The sequence below is a fragment of the Gadus morhua genome, chromosome 9 (assembly GCF_902167405.1).
Source record: "Gadus morhua chromosome 9, gadMor3.0, whole genome shotgun sequence".
Lineage (NCBI taxonomy): Eukaryota > Metazoa > Chordata > Actinopteri > Gadiformes > Gadidae > Gadus > Gadus morhua.
The window spans coordinates 12,592,007-12,609,663 of record NC_044056.1 but is presented as its reverse complement, the minus strand read 5'-3'; the positions used below and the strand labels follow the sequence as shown (position 1 = coordinate 12,609,663).

Genomic DNA, 17,657 nt, shown 5'->3' with positions numbered 1-17,657 from the left:
GTCAGCGATTGAATTAATACATACTGGACTCTGAATAACGTATTCATGTTACTTATGGTTGCCTTTAAAATAAATCCTTACATTTCTAAAGCGGACTAGTTTCCGTTTGTAGGCGTTCCCCGCTATAATATCACACTCTGAGACGTAGAGGACACAGCTTCGGTTGGGCAGCAAGAAATCCACCGCCCCCATCTCCTTCTCAAACACCACCTTCACTCCTGCTCCTGTCCAGGAAACACACAGGACCCATCTGTCACACCTGCTGAGGTGCTTAGGACACACCTCCAATTTCTGGGGACACACCTCCACCTGCTCAGGTAACACAGGACACATCTCCACCTGCTTAGGTAACACACCTCCACCTACTCAGGTAACACTACTACTCCTACAGTTAAAACTCCCATTACATCGGCAAGCCACTGTGAACCATTTAGAATATGTTGGGGGCCACAACCAATGAACCACAATAAGCCGTTTGAGGAATCAGGTATTATGACGCTGATCTCTCTTAAAATATATCTTCATATGAATCCAGAATCTGTAGGAAACGGGACGAGAGTTTGGTATCGGAAGGACTCTGGTCTCTGTTTGTTCGTCGTGAGTTGGTGGAGTTACCCTGTAGGTTCTCCACCACAGCAGAGCCGCTCCAACTCTCCAGTGCGATGAGGTGTCCGAGCGGGGGGGCCGCGATACACAACGCTCTGGACTCCATCAGGAGTTAAAGATAGTCAACCTTACTCTGGACTCCATCAGGGATTAATAATAGACAACTTTACTTGGGCAATTCTAGAAGCGTTCCTTTCGTTTTTTCGCATGTCCAAATCTCTTCCTCGGTGTTCCAGTGGGGTTTAACCTCGCAGCGCCCCGCAGCGCCCCGTGTGGAGGAGACAGGAACCACAGACAGTCGTACTTGATAAAATGTGAAGAATGCTTAACCTCCAATTCAACAAATTCCCCCAAACTTCTTATCAAATAGACTATAAGATTGTCGTTGTTATCAATATATTATATATATATGCTGGAACCATTTTGACATATAAACGACTACACCGAATAAGCATATATTTTGATATGTGGATAAAAGTATAGCCTTATCTTTTATGTAGTAACGTCACACTGGCAAAATAAATTCAGCGGTGGATTACTTTACTGGATTACCCCCCCAGCACGGGGCGCGATATTTATCACCGTTCTCTGACCTATCCTGAGCTCTGCGCTATGATTGACCGTTTATTCTGACCAATCCCGTACCGAGCGCTATCATTGCCACGTGTTGCATGCTGGCCTCGGATTGAAAATGGTTAGACGACGTTTTGTTGTGGTGGGTTTATATTAGTTAAGAGTTAGTTCAATGAGGTATTAGTTTAGAGGTGGTTCAGTAAGGTATTAGTTAAGAGATAGTTAAGTATTAGTTTAGAGATGGTTGAGGTCTGAAGTGAGACGAGGTTATATTAATTGAGCTAGCGACGCCTGACCCTTAGCGTTCATCTGACCCATAAAGATCCACTGCTTCATCCAGGTAGGAATTATAACACAATATAGATAATATACGTAATAAAGTTGACCAGGGATCAGAATAACGGTATAAAGATCTTTATCTGCAGCACTTAGCCCAGGTTTTAATTGTAACACTTGATTAAGTTGGATCAGAGTTTAGTGGAAGATGTAGATGGACTCCACGTCGAGATGTACCGCTCGGGCCTCTGAGGAGGAAGAGAATGAACGCTGGGTTTCTAATGGTTCTAGATGTACTGAATGCCTGTGGTTGTGGTTCTAATGGTTCTAGATGTACTTAATGCCTATGGTTGTGGTTATTTTGTTATAGATGTTATAATGGTTCTAATGCTTGTGGTTGTGCTTATAGTGGTTCTTTGTGTCAAATATATATATTAGGCACATTTAATAACAAGGAGAGGGTAGATCTTATTTTTTATTAATGTTTTTGTTATAATGCACAGCGTTTTTTCAACTTCATGCCTGTCTACTTCAAACTAGTGCTGCGTGCATGTTGCAGAGAATGTGCAACAGCGCCCCTGGGGTAACACTTTTCGATGGTCTAATAGTTCTAGTAGTTCTGGTTCTAATGGTTCTGTGTGTGTTGCAGTCCCTGCTGGTTGTAATGGTTCTAGTAGTTCTGGTTCTAATGGTTCTGTGTGTGTTGCAGACAGTCCCTCCTGGGTGTAATGGTTCTAGTAGTTCTAATGGTTCTGTATGTGTTGCAGTCCCTGCTGATTCCTCATCCAGCAGACAGAATGCAGAACATCTCCATCTTGAAGGTACCTTCCCACGTATTCCTTTGAGACTATTTTTTTTAAGAGTTTATCAATTATTTAGTTTATTTCTTAATTTAATTTACAAGGAAAGGCTTTACATCATGACGTCACATTGCAAAAGAGCGTAAAACCGTGGTTCCAGAAGTAAAAATCCCAAACATTTTCTCCATAGAGGTTTTGATTAAAGTCGTAATGTACTTACCACGAGCTGTTATATTGTGAATCGATGGTATATGCTCCTGCAGAAGCCTCAAGTCAAACGGGCGACGTCTAGTTTTTAGAAAAACACGTTTTATTTGCGATGTCATTGAAACCACTACACCACCCAGAAAGAAGCGTTGGCGTTCACACAGGTAAGCCCCTCCTCCTACACTCATGCAAGTAAGTTGGTGTACTTCCTGCCCCTTGAGGTGGAGAGTCCGTGGTGCCTGTGGGGGCGAGTCCGCCTGGACTCTGAGGGACATCACGAGGACCTCCAAGTGAGGCTGAACCTCCACTACCATGATGTCACCCTTGACACCACCCCCCTGAAGCCCGGCTCAATCTTGGAAGGACAGGTACCTCCACCTGTTACTAACCCCCACCTGTTAGTAACCCCACCTGTTAGTAACCCCACCTGTTACTAACCTGCAGCTGTTACTAACCTCCACCTGTTACTAACTTCCACCTGTTACTAACCCCCACCTGTTACTAACCTCCACCTGTTACTAACTTCCACCTGTTACTAACCTCCTCCTGTTACTTACCCCCACCTGTTACTAGGGTTGGGCACCGAGAACCGGTTCCAAAAGGAACCGGTTCCTAACGTCCGGTTCTGGAACTGTTAAGACGATGTTTGAATTTCGATTATTTTTATCGGTTCCTAAATGCGCGCGCATGTTTCCGGGGCGGGGTTTGTATTACTCCGCCGCGTGCTCCGCTAAACATCAGTTGTCTGAAGTTCGAACATGGACCGCAAACGCCGCTCAAAAGTCTGGCTTCATTTTAATTTAAAAAAGGACGGCTTCGCACAGTAAACACCTGCAATAAACTTATTACTGCCAAAGGAGGGTGCACAACAAACATGATAAAACACCTTCGCCTGCTGCATGGTATAACAATTAAAGAGTGTAGTGTGTTTGACGCGTTGCGTCGGTCTCGTGCTCCCGTCGCTTCCTCCACTTTGGACAGTCAACCATCAGCTAGTAACTCCTCATTGGAAACGGAATCAGGTTGGTACATAAAAATTATGATTGTCTTATTCTTAACAGACTAGCTTAAGTTATAGACTACCAGTTGCTAAAACTGTGTAAAATCTGTTCCTAGTTGTTGAACGCTCGCAGAGTGATGCTAACGTTAACGTTAGCCAGTCTGAGCCTGCTGCTGCTGCTGCGGCTGCTGCTGCTACGTTAACCGGCCCGAGACCCCAGCCAGCAAAGATACAACAAACTCCTTTCAGCATGGCAGCAAGGGGAAAGCTGTCAGCGGAGCAAATTGCTGAGTGCCACAGAAAAGTAACGGCGTATGTGGTAAAAAGGCTGCATCCCTTTAGCGACGTCGGGTCGCCCACATTTAGGTAAATAAATAAGAATAACGTTAAACTAACTTAGCTTGTAGCTACTTTATCTACCCCTGACCTAAGTTACAGTAACAGTTGAGGTTTAACTTTATTGACAGATTTGTCTTTGGCACAGTGCTCGTTTGATTTAAAAACATCACAACATATGGACATGTGCTGAAGTGTTTGTGTGTATTTATTGCAAATTGCTTTTATGCTCTGTTTAAAAGTTAAATGCTTTTAAGATATCTTATGTTTGTTTTTGTGTTTGCAGGGATATGATCCATTCAATAAACCCGAAGTACACCCCCCCTACAAGGGAGTGTTTAACTAATAGATTGATCCCGGCATGGTACCAGATAGAAAAATCTAATCTGATCTCAGAGCTGAGTGAGGTCAGTCACATAGCTCTCACTTGTGATGGCTGGACTAACCTAACCCAAGACCACTACCTAACTGTCACAGTGCACTATTTAGTGGAAAGCAACATGAGGCAGAAAGTTCTCGCAACAAAAGCTGTGTACAGAGCCCAGACAGGAATTGTCGTGGCAGAGGAAATCGGCGACATCCTGAAAGAATTTGGCGTGTTTGATAAAGTAGTAGCCGTTACTGTGGATAATGCGGCCAATATGGACGTAGCCATCAAACGGCTGCAGTTTGTGAAGCTCGGCTGCTTCGCTCATTCACTAAACCTAGCAGCACAAAGTCTGTACTCCAGCAGCTCAGTGGCTCAGTGGACTGCAAAGATTCGTGCCATCATCGTCTGGATGAAGAGGTCGTCCATGGCGAAGGTGGTTCTACGGGAAAAGCAGGATGTCCTAAGTAAGAATCAATGTCTTGAGTTTAATTGGATACCACAAGGATCAAATTAAAGTACTTTTAGTAGTGCACTGCACACAATGTACATTTAGCTGGTATTAACATTGGTAAAACAATGCAACATTACATAAATCTGTATATTACATACACAATATCAAAGTTGCATGTCATATTGATGTCAATTCTCTATGTATTTGTGATTTTCTTGTTCATGTCAGACCTCCCTCAACATTCACTGATTCTCGATGTGAGATCAAGGTGGAATTCTCTCTACCTAATGATGGAGAGATTCCTTGAACAATACCCTGCAATACAAGCAGCCAGCTTGGACCAACGCCTGAGAAAGAATATGGAGAGGGACAGGTAGAGATAGGAAGATGTTATATAGGATATAAGAATGAAATTAGGCGTAAGAACGTGCATAAGGTACTAAGGAAGAAGTTAGCACACTGGTTTGCTGTATTATGCAGTGGAATTAATTTAAACTCACTTGTCAAATAGCACTGCTTTTGTTTAAAGAGACAAAAAAAAAATCTATATTTTGAACTGTACACAGGCTTGATCGGCTGACAGATGGTGATTTCACCAAGGCTGAAGACTTCATCAGGCTGATGCAGGTTCTGTACATCTGCACGCTCTGTGTTTCCACTGAAAAAAGCCCAACAGCCGGACAGATCCTGCCGATCATCCAAAAGCTGGAGAAACACTTCGCTGCTGTAAATGGAGACACAGCATTTGTAGCTGACTTGAAGAAAAGGGTCTGGGGAAACATGTCTACCCGGTACAAGGTAATGACTGAGGATATCAAACGAATGAAGATTAAAATGCATTAAATACTTCTGTTCCTGTGGCTTGATGCAATAGTAGTTTTGTTTTTATTGTTTTAAAGAATGAGGACATCAGGTTCTTCTTGGAAGAAGCCACTGCCTTAGATCCCCGCTTCAAGAATAAGATGGACAACAACACCGAAGTCTGGGAACGGATCAAGGGGAAGTTGCTGGCAAACTCTGAAGAGGTGAAATGTCATTCATACACAAATATATATACTGTCTCCCTCACTCCTTAACATTTTATATTTAATTTGCATTTTACATCCATGCAGTAATCATTAACACTGTACTGTTTATAATGTTTTAATCACCTTACCACAACATATCTACTGTTAATCAGTTAAGTGCATGCCTTTATTAGCACATATTCTATTATAGACTGTGACAACTCTCTGTACTGGTGGCTGAGACAGTTCACTGCTGTTTAATTTTATTCTTATATTCTATCCATCTTTCTATCCATCTTTTCTATCTACCTGTCCCTCTCCATATTATGTTCTCTGTAGTCGGTGGCAGTCAATCATGACCATTCAGAAGAGGTTGGTGTGATGCAGGGCGAGGGAAACCAGGAAGGTGTGAAGACTGAGAGCGAGGAGGAAGAGGAGAATGTAAGTAGATTACTGAAATTATATTTGGTATGTTCTTCTCAGTCATGAAATATGTTTTTAATGTTTTTTTTAACTGTTCTGTCCTGTGTTTGTTTAGCAGCCTCCTCCTTCCAAACAATCGAAAAAGTCTCCACTGGAGGAGCTTTTTGCTGAGGAGGATGCCATGAAGAGGACCTCACAAGAGGGGTTGATGTCCATGGAAAGTCGTGCTGAAAGGGAGATCCAGACGTACCTGGAAACGCCACCAATCATCACATCGTCTGACCCTGCAGCCTGGTTCTGGACCCAGACACAAACTTATCCTTTACTGTCATGTCTGGCCTTCTCATATTTATGTGTCCAGGCCTCCTCAACACCTAGTGAACGGGTGTTTTCTACTGCAGGAAACACAATCTGTGCGGAACGGTCGCGCTTACTGCCTGAGAAGGCAGACATGATAATCTTCCTAAACAAGAACTGTTGTTAATGATTTGTCACAACTGCGCCAGGGTTTGAGTTTGTTTTATTTTGTTACATATACATCCACCTGGGCTGCAGCTCTTTGCTTTTTAGACTGCTGCCAACTTGTGTCACTTCAGCAGAATTCAGTTATAGTTACAGTTAGGGACCCTCGGCAATGTGAATAAATATAATGGCCTGTGTAAAGGCTTTTTCAAATGAAAAAATTCTTGTCTTTTTTTTCTCCTGCACCTCAAAGAATCGGAATCGAGAATCGTTTAGAACAGGAATCGATATTGAGAATCGGAATCGGAATCAGAATCGTTAAAATCCAAACGATGCCCAACCCTACCTGTTACTAACCTCCACCTGGTACTAACCCCACCTGTTACTAACTTCCACTTGTTACTAACATCCACCTGTTACTAACCTCCACCTGTTACTAACCTCCACCTGTTACTAACCTCCACCTGTTACTAACCCCCACCTGTTACCAACCCCCACCTGTTATTAACCTCCACCTGTTACTAACCCCCACCTGGCTGTCACTAACCCCACCTGTTACTAACCCCCACCTGTCACTAACTCCCACCTGTTACTAACCTCCACCTGTTACTAACCCCACCTGTTACTAACCTCCACCTGTTACTAACCCCTCTGTTACTAACCTCCACCTGTTACTAACCCCTCTGTTACTAACCTCCACCTGTTACTAACCCCTCTGTTACTAACCTCCACCTGTTACTAACCCCTCTGTTACTAACCTCCACCTAGGAATGCGCGATATAAACGATATACGATATAAACGATAAAAAATGGCCTACGATAGAGATTTTAGTTGTATTGCCCTATCGCGATAATGCATGTTTGACGCGATCTATCCATGACCCGCGAAATATAAAGAGCGGGTCATGGGTAGAGCTACGAGCTGCAACCGTCTGCAACGCATCGTCCGCGACCCGCAGAATTTAAACAGAGCCACGAGCTGCAACCGGCTGCAACGCATCGTCCGCGAAATTTAAAGAACCACGAGCTGCAACCGGCTGCAACGCATCATCCGCGACCCTCGAAATTTAAAGAGCCATGAGCTGCAACCGGCTTCAACGCATCATCGTCATCTAAGCAAATATGTCTGAAAGCGAAACGGAGGAGCTGGTGATTGCCCTAATTTCATGTTCAGTTTAAAATTGTATGCGTTCACTTTGCACCTTTATGTTTTAATATCAAGTATCTGTGCACACACTTGGAAGATTTTTCTTTATTTAAAATAGCCATGCCTAATACGTATTTCCCTAATTCACAGTATCCGTTTCTTTATTAACAAGACACCACCAGTTTAATTTAATTAAGAGAAGCATACGTCATTACACAGAAGATTTTTTTCTTTGTTAAAGTATCTGCAGCTACAACATTATGTTGTATGATTACAGTTTTGCACAATTAATGTTCTCAAAACGACATAGGCCTACTAAGTTTCTTTCTTTTGTTTTATACATTTAGCAGTTTGGCTTTCCTTAGAGTCTATGTAACCTGTTCTGAAATGGTTCTATTATGATTTATATATCGTGATATATATCGTTATCGCAATAGGTTGCAATGTATATCGCAATATGGATTTTAGGCCATATCGCCCATCCCTACCTCCACCTGTTACTAACCCCTCTGTTACTAACCTCCACCTGTTACTAACGCCTCGGTTACTAACTTCCACCTGTTACTAACCCCTGCTGTTACTAACTTCCACCTGTTACTAACCCCACCTGATACTAACCTCTGCCTGTTACTAACTCCCACCTGTTACTAACCCCTCTGTTACTCCCCCATCTGTTACTAACCCCTCACCCTCACGTGTTACTAACCCCTAACCACCTGTTAGTGGAGGTTGCTAACAGGTGGTTAGTAACCTCCACCTGTTAGTAACCACATGTTACTAACCTCCACCTGTTACTAACCTCCACCTGTAACTAACCCCTCTGTTACTAACCTCCACAAGTAACTGACCTCCACCTGTTACAAAACCCTCTGATACTTACCCCCACCTGTGACTAGCCCCTCTGTTACTAACCTACCGTTTTTGACTGATGATGAGGTACTGGTTCTGGTCAGGTTTGTGTGCTGTACTGAGGTTCTGGTTCTTGTTCAGGTGTGTGTGCTGTACTGGTCAATGGTCCGGTGTTGGTGTCGGGCAACTGTGGAGTCCGTAGTCGAGGGCCCCGTCTCCATGACAACACAGGTGCGCTGCTTCCTGGTGGACCACGGGGAGCGGGTGGTCGTCATGTCGGACCAGTAAGTCAACAGCTCCTAGTAGACGCGTGGCATTGGGACCCGGTTCTGCCCCGACCAGGGGCTGACGCTGTGTTGTGAAACAGGATCTGCATTTTGGAACCGGAGTTCCTGCTGGTTCCGTTCCAGGCACGGCGGTACCGGCTTGCGGGGGTCCGACCCACCACCCTGAGGCTATCCATCTGTGAGGAGAAGGCCCTGCTCATGTAGGTCCTGCTGTCAGCTTCCTCCTCCTTTAGCGTATCATTGAAGATGTTATACCCCTTGAATCTGAGCATGGTAAACCGCTTTAATCTGAGGATGTTAAAACACTTAATCTGAGGATGTTAAACCACTTTAATCTGAGGATGTTAAAACACTTAATCTGAGGAGGTTAAAACACTTTAATCTGAGGATGTTAAAACACTTAATCTAAGGATTTTAAACCATTTTAATCTGAGGATGTTAATCCACTTTAATCTGAGGATGTTAAAACACTTAACCTCGAGATGTTAAACTCCTCTAATATGAAGATGTCCAAACATTCTGATCAACTTCAAAGTTGTGTGTGGATGACAGAAGTAGAAGCAGGTGTAAGGCAGCCAAGGAGGTAAATCTGAATTCATGAGGTTCTGTCCTCCATCTTGTTTTTCATGTAGTCCTTCCAACACCTGGGACAGCTCTGCTACACGCTACCTCCACAACCTGCTGCAAGGTGCCATCATTAACCAGTATCACACTAACCCTGACCCCCTAACTCTGTTGACGCTGTTTGTGGTGGTGTTGATGCTGTTTGTGATGGTGTTGACGCTGTTTGTGTTGGTGTTGATGCTGTTTGTGATGGTGTTGACTGTTTGTGGTGGTGTTGATGCTGTTTGTGATGGTGGTGATTAGGGATGTCCCGATCCAGCTTTTTGCACTTCCGATCCGATACCGATATTGTAGCTGTTAGCATCGGCCGATACCGATACCGGCCGATCCAAGCATGTATTAAAGATTAAAGATATCTACTTATTTTGTTGTACTACTCATGTTGAAAAGGGTTTTACTCTTAAGAACAACTAGCCAACTTAATTATGTTAGTTTGTATAATCCACAATAGTTGGTAATGAGAAGCTGACCTGTTTATTCAGGGTCAAATAAACACAAAATAGACAAAATAATAGTCAAATTACCACACACACACTGAATTGGCATCAGTGCTCTGTTCTTGAACAACAAGAGTGAAAACAATATTGTAAACAATATAACATTATATATAAAAGCAACACACACAAAACCTGAGTAGAAAATAGTCAAATTACCACACCCACAGTGTGCGCTAGGTGTGCTGAACAACGCGGACCGGATTTGGGGGGAAAAGCTGAAAAAAACTGGAATGGATTACCTACATTGGTGCGCTCGAAAACACGGACCGGAGTTTTGAAAACAAACTGGATTGGGAGTCCGGATCGGGATTTTCCCGTGCAGGCCGATCCGATATTGATATGCATTTTTTTGCTAATATCGGCGGCCGATCCGATCCAAATATCGGATCGGGACATCCCTAGTGGTGATGCTGTTTGTGGTGGTGTTGACTGTTTGTGGTGGTGTTGATGCTGTTTGTGATGGTGGTGATGCTGTTTGTGGTGGCGTTGTGAGGGTGTTTGTGATGGTATTGACTGTTTGTGGTGGTGTTGATGCTGTTTGTGATGGTGGTGATTGTGTTTGTGGTAGTGTTGTGGGGGTGTTTTTGATGGTGGTGATGCTGTTTGTGGTGGTGTTGTGAGGGTGTTTGTGATGGTGTTGATGCTGTTTGTGTAGGTGTTGATAGTGTTTGTGACAGTGTTGATGGTTTTTGTGGTGGTGTATAGCATCGACCCAGATTGAGGCTATGCTGATGGAGGAGGTTGATGACTCCAGTTCCATTGAGCTCTACCTGACCATCCAGGGAGTCAAGGTGAGCACATAATCACTGGGAACTTATGATGCTTACTAATGTAGAATATTATGAGGGCTGAGTCAGTATTTTGATGTTCTACTGTTCCCTGTTCTAACCAAGCATGTTGAAGCAGCCTTTGGTTCCCGTCTAGTCCCACATATCATGTTGAAGGACTAACGAGCCCCCTGCTGTTCTCAGATCTGTGTGAACGACGACCTGGTGGCCAAGCGCTTCGGCTACTACTGCGGCGAGGAGCTGGGGGGGTCGGAGGGGGAGGGGCAGACCCCCGCCATGTTGGCCTGGGACATCTTCTCAGACACAGACCGCTTCCTGGCCTCCAACGGCTGCTCTATCGGGGGCTACTGCACCCTGACTTCGCCCAGGACCACCCACGGTGAGCACCCCATCCACAGCCCCCCACCCCACACAGGACCTCCCACAGTGAGCATCCCCCTAACCCCAAGCACAACCCCCTCAACCCACCCAGGACCTCCCACGGTGAGCCCTCACCCCACCCATACCCCCTCACGCAAACACACCTAGATGTTACCATGGACGTCTGTCTGTCCCCTAGATGGTACCATGGACGTCTGTCTGTCCCCCAGATGGTACCATGGACGTCTGTCTGTCCACAAGATGGTACCATTCGTCCTCCTAACCCTCTGGCTCCCTGGTCTCTAAGCTCTGGTCTGGTCCCTGCAGGCCTTCAGGGGATGAAAGCTGTTGCTGGAGCTCAGAAGAGGACCGCAGACCCCACCGTGCAGGTAAGACCTCCCGCAGTAAAGGTCCTCATTGTAAAGTGAGGACCTCTGCTGTACAGTGAGGACCTCTCCTGTACAGCAGAGGTCCTCACTGTACAGCAGAGGTCCTCTACTGTAAAGTGAGGACCTCTGCTGTACAGTGAGGTCCTCTACTGTACAGTAGAGGGCCTCACTGTACAGGAGAGGTCCTCAGGGAAAGTGACGGACAGGTGATGACGACATCACTGTACAGATAACGGTTCCCAACAGTGATGATGTCATCCTTCAACAGGTAACTGGTGGGGGATAAGGGTAGTGCTTGTGTTGGGACTCTGTGACCTCTGAACCCTGTGGTGTGACCCCTCTGACCACTGTGGTGTGACCCCTCTGACCACTGTGATGTAGGGCTTTGACTTTTGCCCAAAAATCATATTCGAAGTTCGTTTGTTTATTAATATTAATATTCGAATATATTCAAATATTTATTAATAATATTTTGACCAGTAAGACCTGGGCTGAATCCGAAAACTTAGTACATACTATTTCTGTTGAGTGTCTACCACTTGACCGTACTACACTTGACAATGTAGTACGGTGCCTCTGAAACTCCACCGGACGTTTGGAGATGACGTATCTCCCCTCAGATGCCAAAATTACCTTGATAAGTTACCTGTTATCCGTCTTGTCATCGTTGCTATTAAATTAAAAATGTCTATTTTTACTTAATTACTTACTTTACTTTTTTAATGTCTCCTTTTTTCGCCGCTTTCTACGTCTTTCTAAGCCGCTGTTGGTAGTGTCGGGTCAGCCATCTCTTCTTCGTTCGTTACCAGACTCCGGTTGCATTGTGGGATAGCGTAGTGACCTACCGTTGTATACTGTGGCGGTAGTACACATTCTTTGACGTTTTCCGTACTACACAATGCGTACTGAGCATTCAGACGCGCTATATTTGTGGCGTACTACAAAATGCATACTATAAGTATGAGTATTCGGATTCAGCCCTGGATTGGGTTTTGCGAGGTTTGTTTACCGGCGTTGCTATGGTTACCGGTCTTTCGTGTTCCAACGGTTTATTAGGTTTCTAATAAATCGCTGTCTAATCAATACTTCAGTCACTGCCTCTTCCGTGGTCATTACAATATTATGAATAGACTGCGTCAGGTTCTCCGACGTCTCTCCCTCTTGGCCTGCCCATAACAGGTTTGAATATTAAGGGCCAGTGGAGGCTTCTCCATTGAGGAGAGGGAGGAAGATCCTCCCTAACATTGTTGAGAATAAAAAATGTAGATTGCCCAGACTATTGTAATGAATTAATGCCCTTAAATATGACTACTTTATTGCCTTTGAATATATAATGTTCGTTTCCCTGGGTAAAGGGACATTAGCACCCCCTATCGCCTATTGACAATTACTTCAGGGAGGAACGTCCTCCCTCCGCCGCCGTTCACTCCCATTCATTTTCCCGAAAGTACTGGCGGCCGGTGGATAACATGGGTTTCAATGGGAGAGAGGAGGAAAATCCTCCTCTGAGTGGGTGGGACCTTAAGGGGTCTGATTCGCGCAAAAATCTATCCGTCTGCGCTATGAACCAATAAACAGGATCCCTGGATGTTGAGCAGTGTTGCCAGATTGGTCCGATTTCCCACCCAATTGGGCTACTTTTAACTATGTTAGGCTGGAAAGATTATTATTGGGCGGGAAATCTGCCCAATCTGGCAACGCTGTCGATAGCAAACCCGGTCTGCATTGCCGCGGTGCTCAGTCTGAGAGACGCAGAGCAAGCGAAATCTGCGATAGCAAGATCCTAAATGCACAATGGAAACATTGGAAACGGAGGACATTGTTAACGTCTTATTACAAAAAGCATTCCATTCATTCAGTTACAGTGCTAAGTTAGCGACCAAAGAAAGAGGTAGACCACTTCCCAAAATCAAGGTCACCAGAAGTAATGGCAACGTCAGTGTTGTGAGTGCTACATGGTTTGCTAGGTACGCATGACTTACTGGTAGCATTACAAGCAATTGTAACTGAAAATAAACATAGCTAAATAACTTCAGTCAGTGAGGGCAAAAATAGGCCCAATGATAGGCCCAGATTTTTTGATTTACTTTTACAAATCAATAGTAGGACTGATTTGAATAATATGCTTTGCATCCTTTCCTTCTCAAATTACAGTGATGCCACTGGTGGCTTTGTATTCATTTTGTTCACATAACTCCCTCCCTGCTATTTTGTAGTTCACCAAAACACCCTGAAACAACTTGAGTCTCACATTCTTATGCCACCATACACCAACAGTGCAAGCAGGCCAATGGCAACCAAGCGTGCAGTCCTTCCTCCCTCACTTAAAAAACCACCAGCCGCCACTGTTAAGGGCTGCCTAATATTCGTACGAATTTTGATTTATGTTTTGATATTCAAATTATATTCGAATTACGAAGTTCGAAGTCAAAGCCCTACTGTGATGTGACCCCTCTGACCCCTGAGGTGTGACCCTTTGACCCCTGAGGTGTGACCCCTGTGTGACCCCTCTGACCCCTGTGGTGTGACCCCTCTGACCCCTGTGGTGGGACCCCTCTGAACCCTGAGGTGTGACCCCTCTGACCCCTGAGGTGTGACCCCTGTGTGACCCCTCTGACCCCTGTGGTGTGACCCCTCCGACCCCTGTGGTGTGACCCCTGTGGCCTCTGATGTGACCCCTCTGACCCCTGTGGTGTGACCCCTGGTGTTTCCTAGAGGAGCCTGGCAGGAGCCCAGTCCTCCCAGGAGGAGGAGAGGTCAGCGGGGGAGGGGGGAGGAGCCGGACGTCCTGCTGGATGTGAGAGGTGAGGCTCCTATGGTTAATCTAACGAGACTGTAACTATATTGTAAATAAAGTAACCATAATGTTGTACGTAACCATAGTAACTGTATTGTACCTATCTTGTTGTAGGGCTCGCACTGAAGGAGATACAGATGCTTCTCTTCTTTCTGATCTGACCAATAGCCTCAGCCTGTACAGGTGACATCACAACGCCCTGACCAATAGTGTGCTGTAGTCTAGATGGACAACCCCTTAGCGTAATGTAACTCCTCCCTCTCCTCTGCAGGATGCTGAAATTCCTGAACTCAGACGCAGGCTTCAGGTCCACTGCCTGTCCGGATGAGGACCAGCCCAACCCCCTCCTAATACAGCCACCTAATCCAGTAGTCAAATCATCTAACCCCAGCCCTCATCCAGCCGGTGAACAACCTAACCCCAGCCCCAAACCCAGCCCTAATACAGCCGGCTACCAACCTAACTCCAGCCATTATCCAGATCTGGGTGGAGAATATGGTCATCTCATGGATGTAAAGGTGATTCATAATTTAACCATTCATCAATTACTTTGTGTGCAAAACCACGAACATTATACCTCGTGCTTCACTAGGAAACCGACCCAACATGATCAGAAAATACTATGACTGATTGATGCTAGATTGATTGGTGCTGACTGGTGTAAGGCTGATTGGTGTGAGGCTGATTGGTGCTGATTGGTGTGAGGCTGATTGGTGTGAGGCTGATTGGTGCTGATTGCTGTTAGGGCTGATTGGTATGAGGTCTGATTGGGGCATGCTTCCTGTTTGGCAGGAGATTCTTAATGGGGAGCTGGGTGCTGATTGGCTTCAGGATGTCAAAGGGGAGGAGCTTCAGAGTTCTCCAACCACAGCCATCTGGGGGAGACAAAAAAGGTACCAGAAAACACACATTGACCCCCAGAACCTGTATACACATATACATATATATGTATATATATCACCTGACGCAAGAACCTTTATAAATATATAATCCCCTCTCTGTGTAGGAGCCATGAGGATGAGGATCCGTCGCTACTCGCCAGGTAAAAACATCCTGTATAACAGCTCTGAAACACTTCACCTCATGTATAACCCCTCTTACACTTTATGTAATGTACGGTCATACACCTGCACATGTGGAAAACCCAGAAGAGAAACACAACAATCTATTGGACCAGATCAGGATGCAGGCTCGAGATTGGTTAACTATTGTCACCGCTGTAAAATGGAAACGTGTGTGTCTGTGTTGCTAGGGAAACGATGTTTGGACCGGCCCAGACTCCCAGCATACCTAGAGGGGTGGAGGACCGGGCTTGTACCAGGTGAAGGGGAAGGGTGGAACCAGAGGGTTCCCACAGGGAACCAGGAACTGAGCTGGGATGGAGTTCTAAACCGTTGTGTTGTCTTCAGATTGCTCCAGTGGCTCGACGCACAACCTCAACAACCTCAACTGGACCCCAAGAAGGTGTGTGTGTGTGTGTGTGTGTGTGTGTGTGTGTGTGTGTGTGTGTGTGTGTGTGTGTGTGTGTGTGTGTGTGTGTGTGTGTGTGTGTGTGTGTGTGTGTGTGTGTGTGTGTGTGTGTGTGTGTGTGTGTGTGTGTGTGTGTGACTCTCCTCTTCTCTCAGCAGGCCCTCAGTGACCCCTGCAGGGAGGGGGTGTTACTGCACTCTGCTCTGCCCATTGAACCCTGCTCCAGCCTGGCCGACGCCCCCATCACACACCTGATCAACAGGGTAACACGCACACACACACACCTTCCTCTGTGTGTGTACTGTATGATGTGTTTGTGTACTGTATAATGTGTGTGTACTGTATTGTGTGTTTGTGTACTGTATAATGTGTGTGTGTGTACTGTATTATGTGGGTGTGTGTGTACTGTATGATGTGTGTGTGTACTCTATGATGTGTGTGTGTGTGTGTGTGTAGGTGCTGGTGAGGCTGCAACACCCCGGCCCAGCAGTGTGTGAGTGCTACAGCTGGCCAGCTGTGGCGAGGGGCTGTGACGCACTCATCATTTCCCCCCGAGCGGACCATCCCCTCAGCTACCTTCCCCCCCTCCTCACCAACCTGCTGCTGTCGCCCCCCTCCCCCAGCACACACTCTGGGGTGAGCACACACACTCACATTCACATGAATACACACATATACACACTCATGGACACATCGATACACAAACCTGTGTGTGTGTGTGTGTGTGTGTGTGTGTGTGTGTGTGTGTGTGTGTGTGTGTGTGTGTGTTTGTGTTTGTAGCCAATAGCAGTGATTCTGTGTCCTGGCTGGGAGAAAGCCCAGACTGTGGCGGAGATATTGGATGAACTCCAAGCCAGTCACACCTTCCATCCAATCACAGTGTTGCTGGGCGTGGCCAAGGACGAGGCCAAGACTGTCAAGATCCCAAAGAACTGTAAGGTCACCCCGCACCCACGCCCCTCTAGACCAGCCGGACCCAGCCCCTTAAGTCCTGCGGGTCCCAGCCTGTAGAGCAGCCTTGAGGGTCCCAGCCTGTAGAGCAGCCTTGAGGGTCCCAGCCTGTAGAGCAGCCTTGAGGGTCCCAGCCTGTAGAGCAGCCTTGAGGGTCCCAGCCTGTAGAGCAGCCTTGAGGGTCCCAGCCTGTAGAGCAGCCTTAGGGGTCCCTTGGGGGACACAGCCTGTACACCAGCCTTAGGGGTCCCAGCCTGTAGAGCAGCCTTGAGGGTCCCTTGGGGGACACAGCCTGTACACCAGCCTTGGGGATCCAGCCCCTGTAGACCAGCCTTGGGGATCCAGCCCCTGTAGACCAGCCTTGGGGGTCTGTCGGATATAAATGATTGCAGAGATTCACTGTCTCAGGCCATTGAAAGTTCAAGTACAGTTCATTCAGTACAGAGACAATACAGAGACAGGTCATCAAAGAGCAGGTAGGGTTAGACAGTACAGAGACAGGTCATTAAGGAGCAGGTAGGGGTTAGACAGTACAGATACAGGTCACTAAGGAGCAGGTAGGGGTTAGACAGGACAGAGACAGGTCCTTAAGGAGCAGGTAGGGGTTAGACAGTACAGAGACAGGTCATTAAGGAGCAGGTAGGGGTTTGACAGTACAGAGACGGGTCCCTAAGGAGCAGGTAGGTGTTTGACAGTACAGAGACAGGTCATTAAGGAGCCGGTAGGGGTTAGACAGTACCCGTGTTAACATACTTCATACACACTGACCCGGACCCAGAGTTATTGAAGAGCAGCTGTCTGTCTCACTGGCTCCGCCTCCAGGCCTCCTGCTGGTGACCACGCCCTTCAGCCTGCTGCGCCTCATTTCCTGTCACTGCTTCCTGTTCCTGCGTCTCTCTCACCTCATCCTGGACCAGGCTGACCTCCTGTACACCCTCGCCCCAGAACAGGTAGGAGGGCCTCCTGATGACTGGTTAGAACAGGTTA

The 17,657-nt window shown here is 46.2% G+C and overlaps 3 protein-coding genes across 11 annotated transcripts in view; 2 read left to right on the top strand and 1 right to left on the bottom strand.

The window, feature by feature from the left end:
- Positions 1-859, bottom strand: part of faap24 (FA core complex associated protein 24) — a 1,996-nt gene extending 1,137 nt beyond the window's left edge. Inside the window, exons 1-2 of the mRNA XM_030366429.1 lie at positions 616-859; positions 82-224 (exon numbers count right to left, since the gene is read on the bottom strand). Of these exons, the coding sequence (XP_030222289.1) occupies positions 82-224; positions 616-712 (240 nt within the window). The 5' untranslated portion in view covers positions 713-859. The remainder of the gene's footprint in view (positions 1-81; positions 225-615) is intronic.
- Positions 860-1,231: 372 nt separating this feature from the next.
- tdrd12 (tudor domain containing 12) overlaps positions 1,232-17,657 on the top strand; it is a 30,345-nt gene continuing 13,919 nt past the window's right edge. The window contains exons 1-20 of one of the 3 annotated variants that reach the window (XM_030366422.1): positions 1,232-1,519; positions 2,223-2,276; positions 2,684-2,830; positions 8,649-8,791; positions 8,875-8,994; positions 9,427-9,482; positions 10,621-10,706; positions 10,887-11,082; positions 11,391-11,452; positions 14,168-14,256; positions 14,364-14,432; positions 14,521-14,767; positions 15,042-15,142; positions 15,256-15,291; positions 15,502-15,570; positions 15,659-15,713; positions 15,875-15,982; positions 16,176-16,355; positions 16,500-16,653; positions 17,493-17,620. In XM_030366422.1, coding sequence (XP_030222282.1) covers positions 2,253-2,276; positions 2,684-2,830; positions 8,649-8,791; positions 8,875-8,994; positions 9,427-9,482; positions 10,621-10,706; positions 10,887-11,082; positions 11,391-11,452; positions 14,168-14,256; positions 14,364-14,432; positions 14,521-14,767; positions 15,042-15,142; positions 15,256-15,291; positions 15,502-15,570; positions 15,659-15,713; positions 15,875-15,982; positions 16,176-16,355; positions 16,500-16,653; positions 17,493-17,620 — 2,070 coding nt within the window. In that variant the 5' untranslated portion in view covers positions 1,232-1,519; positions 2,223-2,252. The remainder of the gene's footprint in view (positions 1,520-2,222; positions 2,277-2,683; positions 2,831-8,648; positions 8,792-8,874; positions 8,995-9,426; positions 9,483-10,620; positions 10,707-10,886; positions 11,083-11,390; positions 11,453-14,167; positions 14,257-14,363; positions 14,433-14,520; positions 14,768-15,041; positions 15,143-15,255; positions 15,292-15,501; positions 15,571-15,658; positions 15,714-15,874; positions 15,983-16,175; positions 16,356-16,499; positions 16,654-17,492; positions 17,621-17,657) is intronic. The other 2 variants (XM_030366421.1, XM_030366420.1) reach the window with 2 other exon arrangements.
- Positions 2,852-6,723, top strand: LOC115550992 (zinc finger BED domain-containing protein 1). 7 transcript variants are annotated; one of them, XR_003977968.1, is made up of 8 exons: positions 2,858-3,484; positions 3,579-3,828; positions 4,085-4,632; positions 4,848-4,992; positions 5,186-5,417; positions 5,497-5,644; positions 5,966-6,067; positions 6,165-6,723. XR_003977968.1 is itself a non-coding variant. In XM_030366424.1 (8 exons), the coding sequence occupies exons 1-8, from the start codon at positions 3,337-3,339 to the stop codon at positions 6,531-6,533; spliced, it is 1,917 nt and encodes a 638-aa protein (XP_030222284.1). In that variant the 5' UTR covers positions 2,889-3,336; the 3' UTR covers positions 6,534-6,721. The 7 variants fall into 7 exon arrangements, 5 of the variants coding, with proteins under 5 accessions (XP_030222284.1, XP_030222283.1, XP_030222285.1 ...); XM_030366424.1 differs by having other exon boundaries at positions 2,889-3,484; positions 5,519-5,644; positions 6,168-6,721; XM_030366423.1 differs by having other exon boundaries at positions 2,893-3,484; positions 5,519-5,644; positions 6,165-6,720.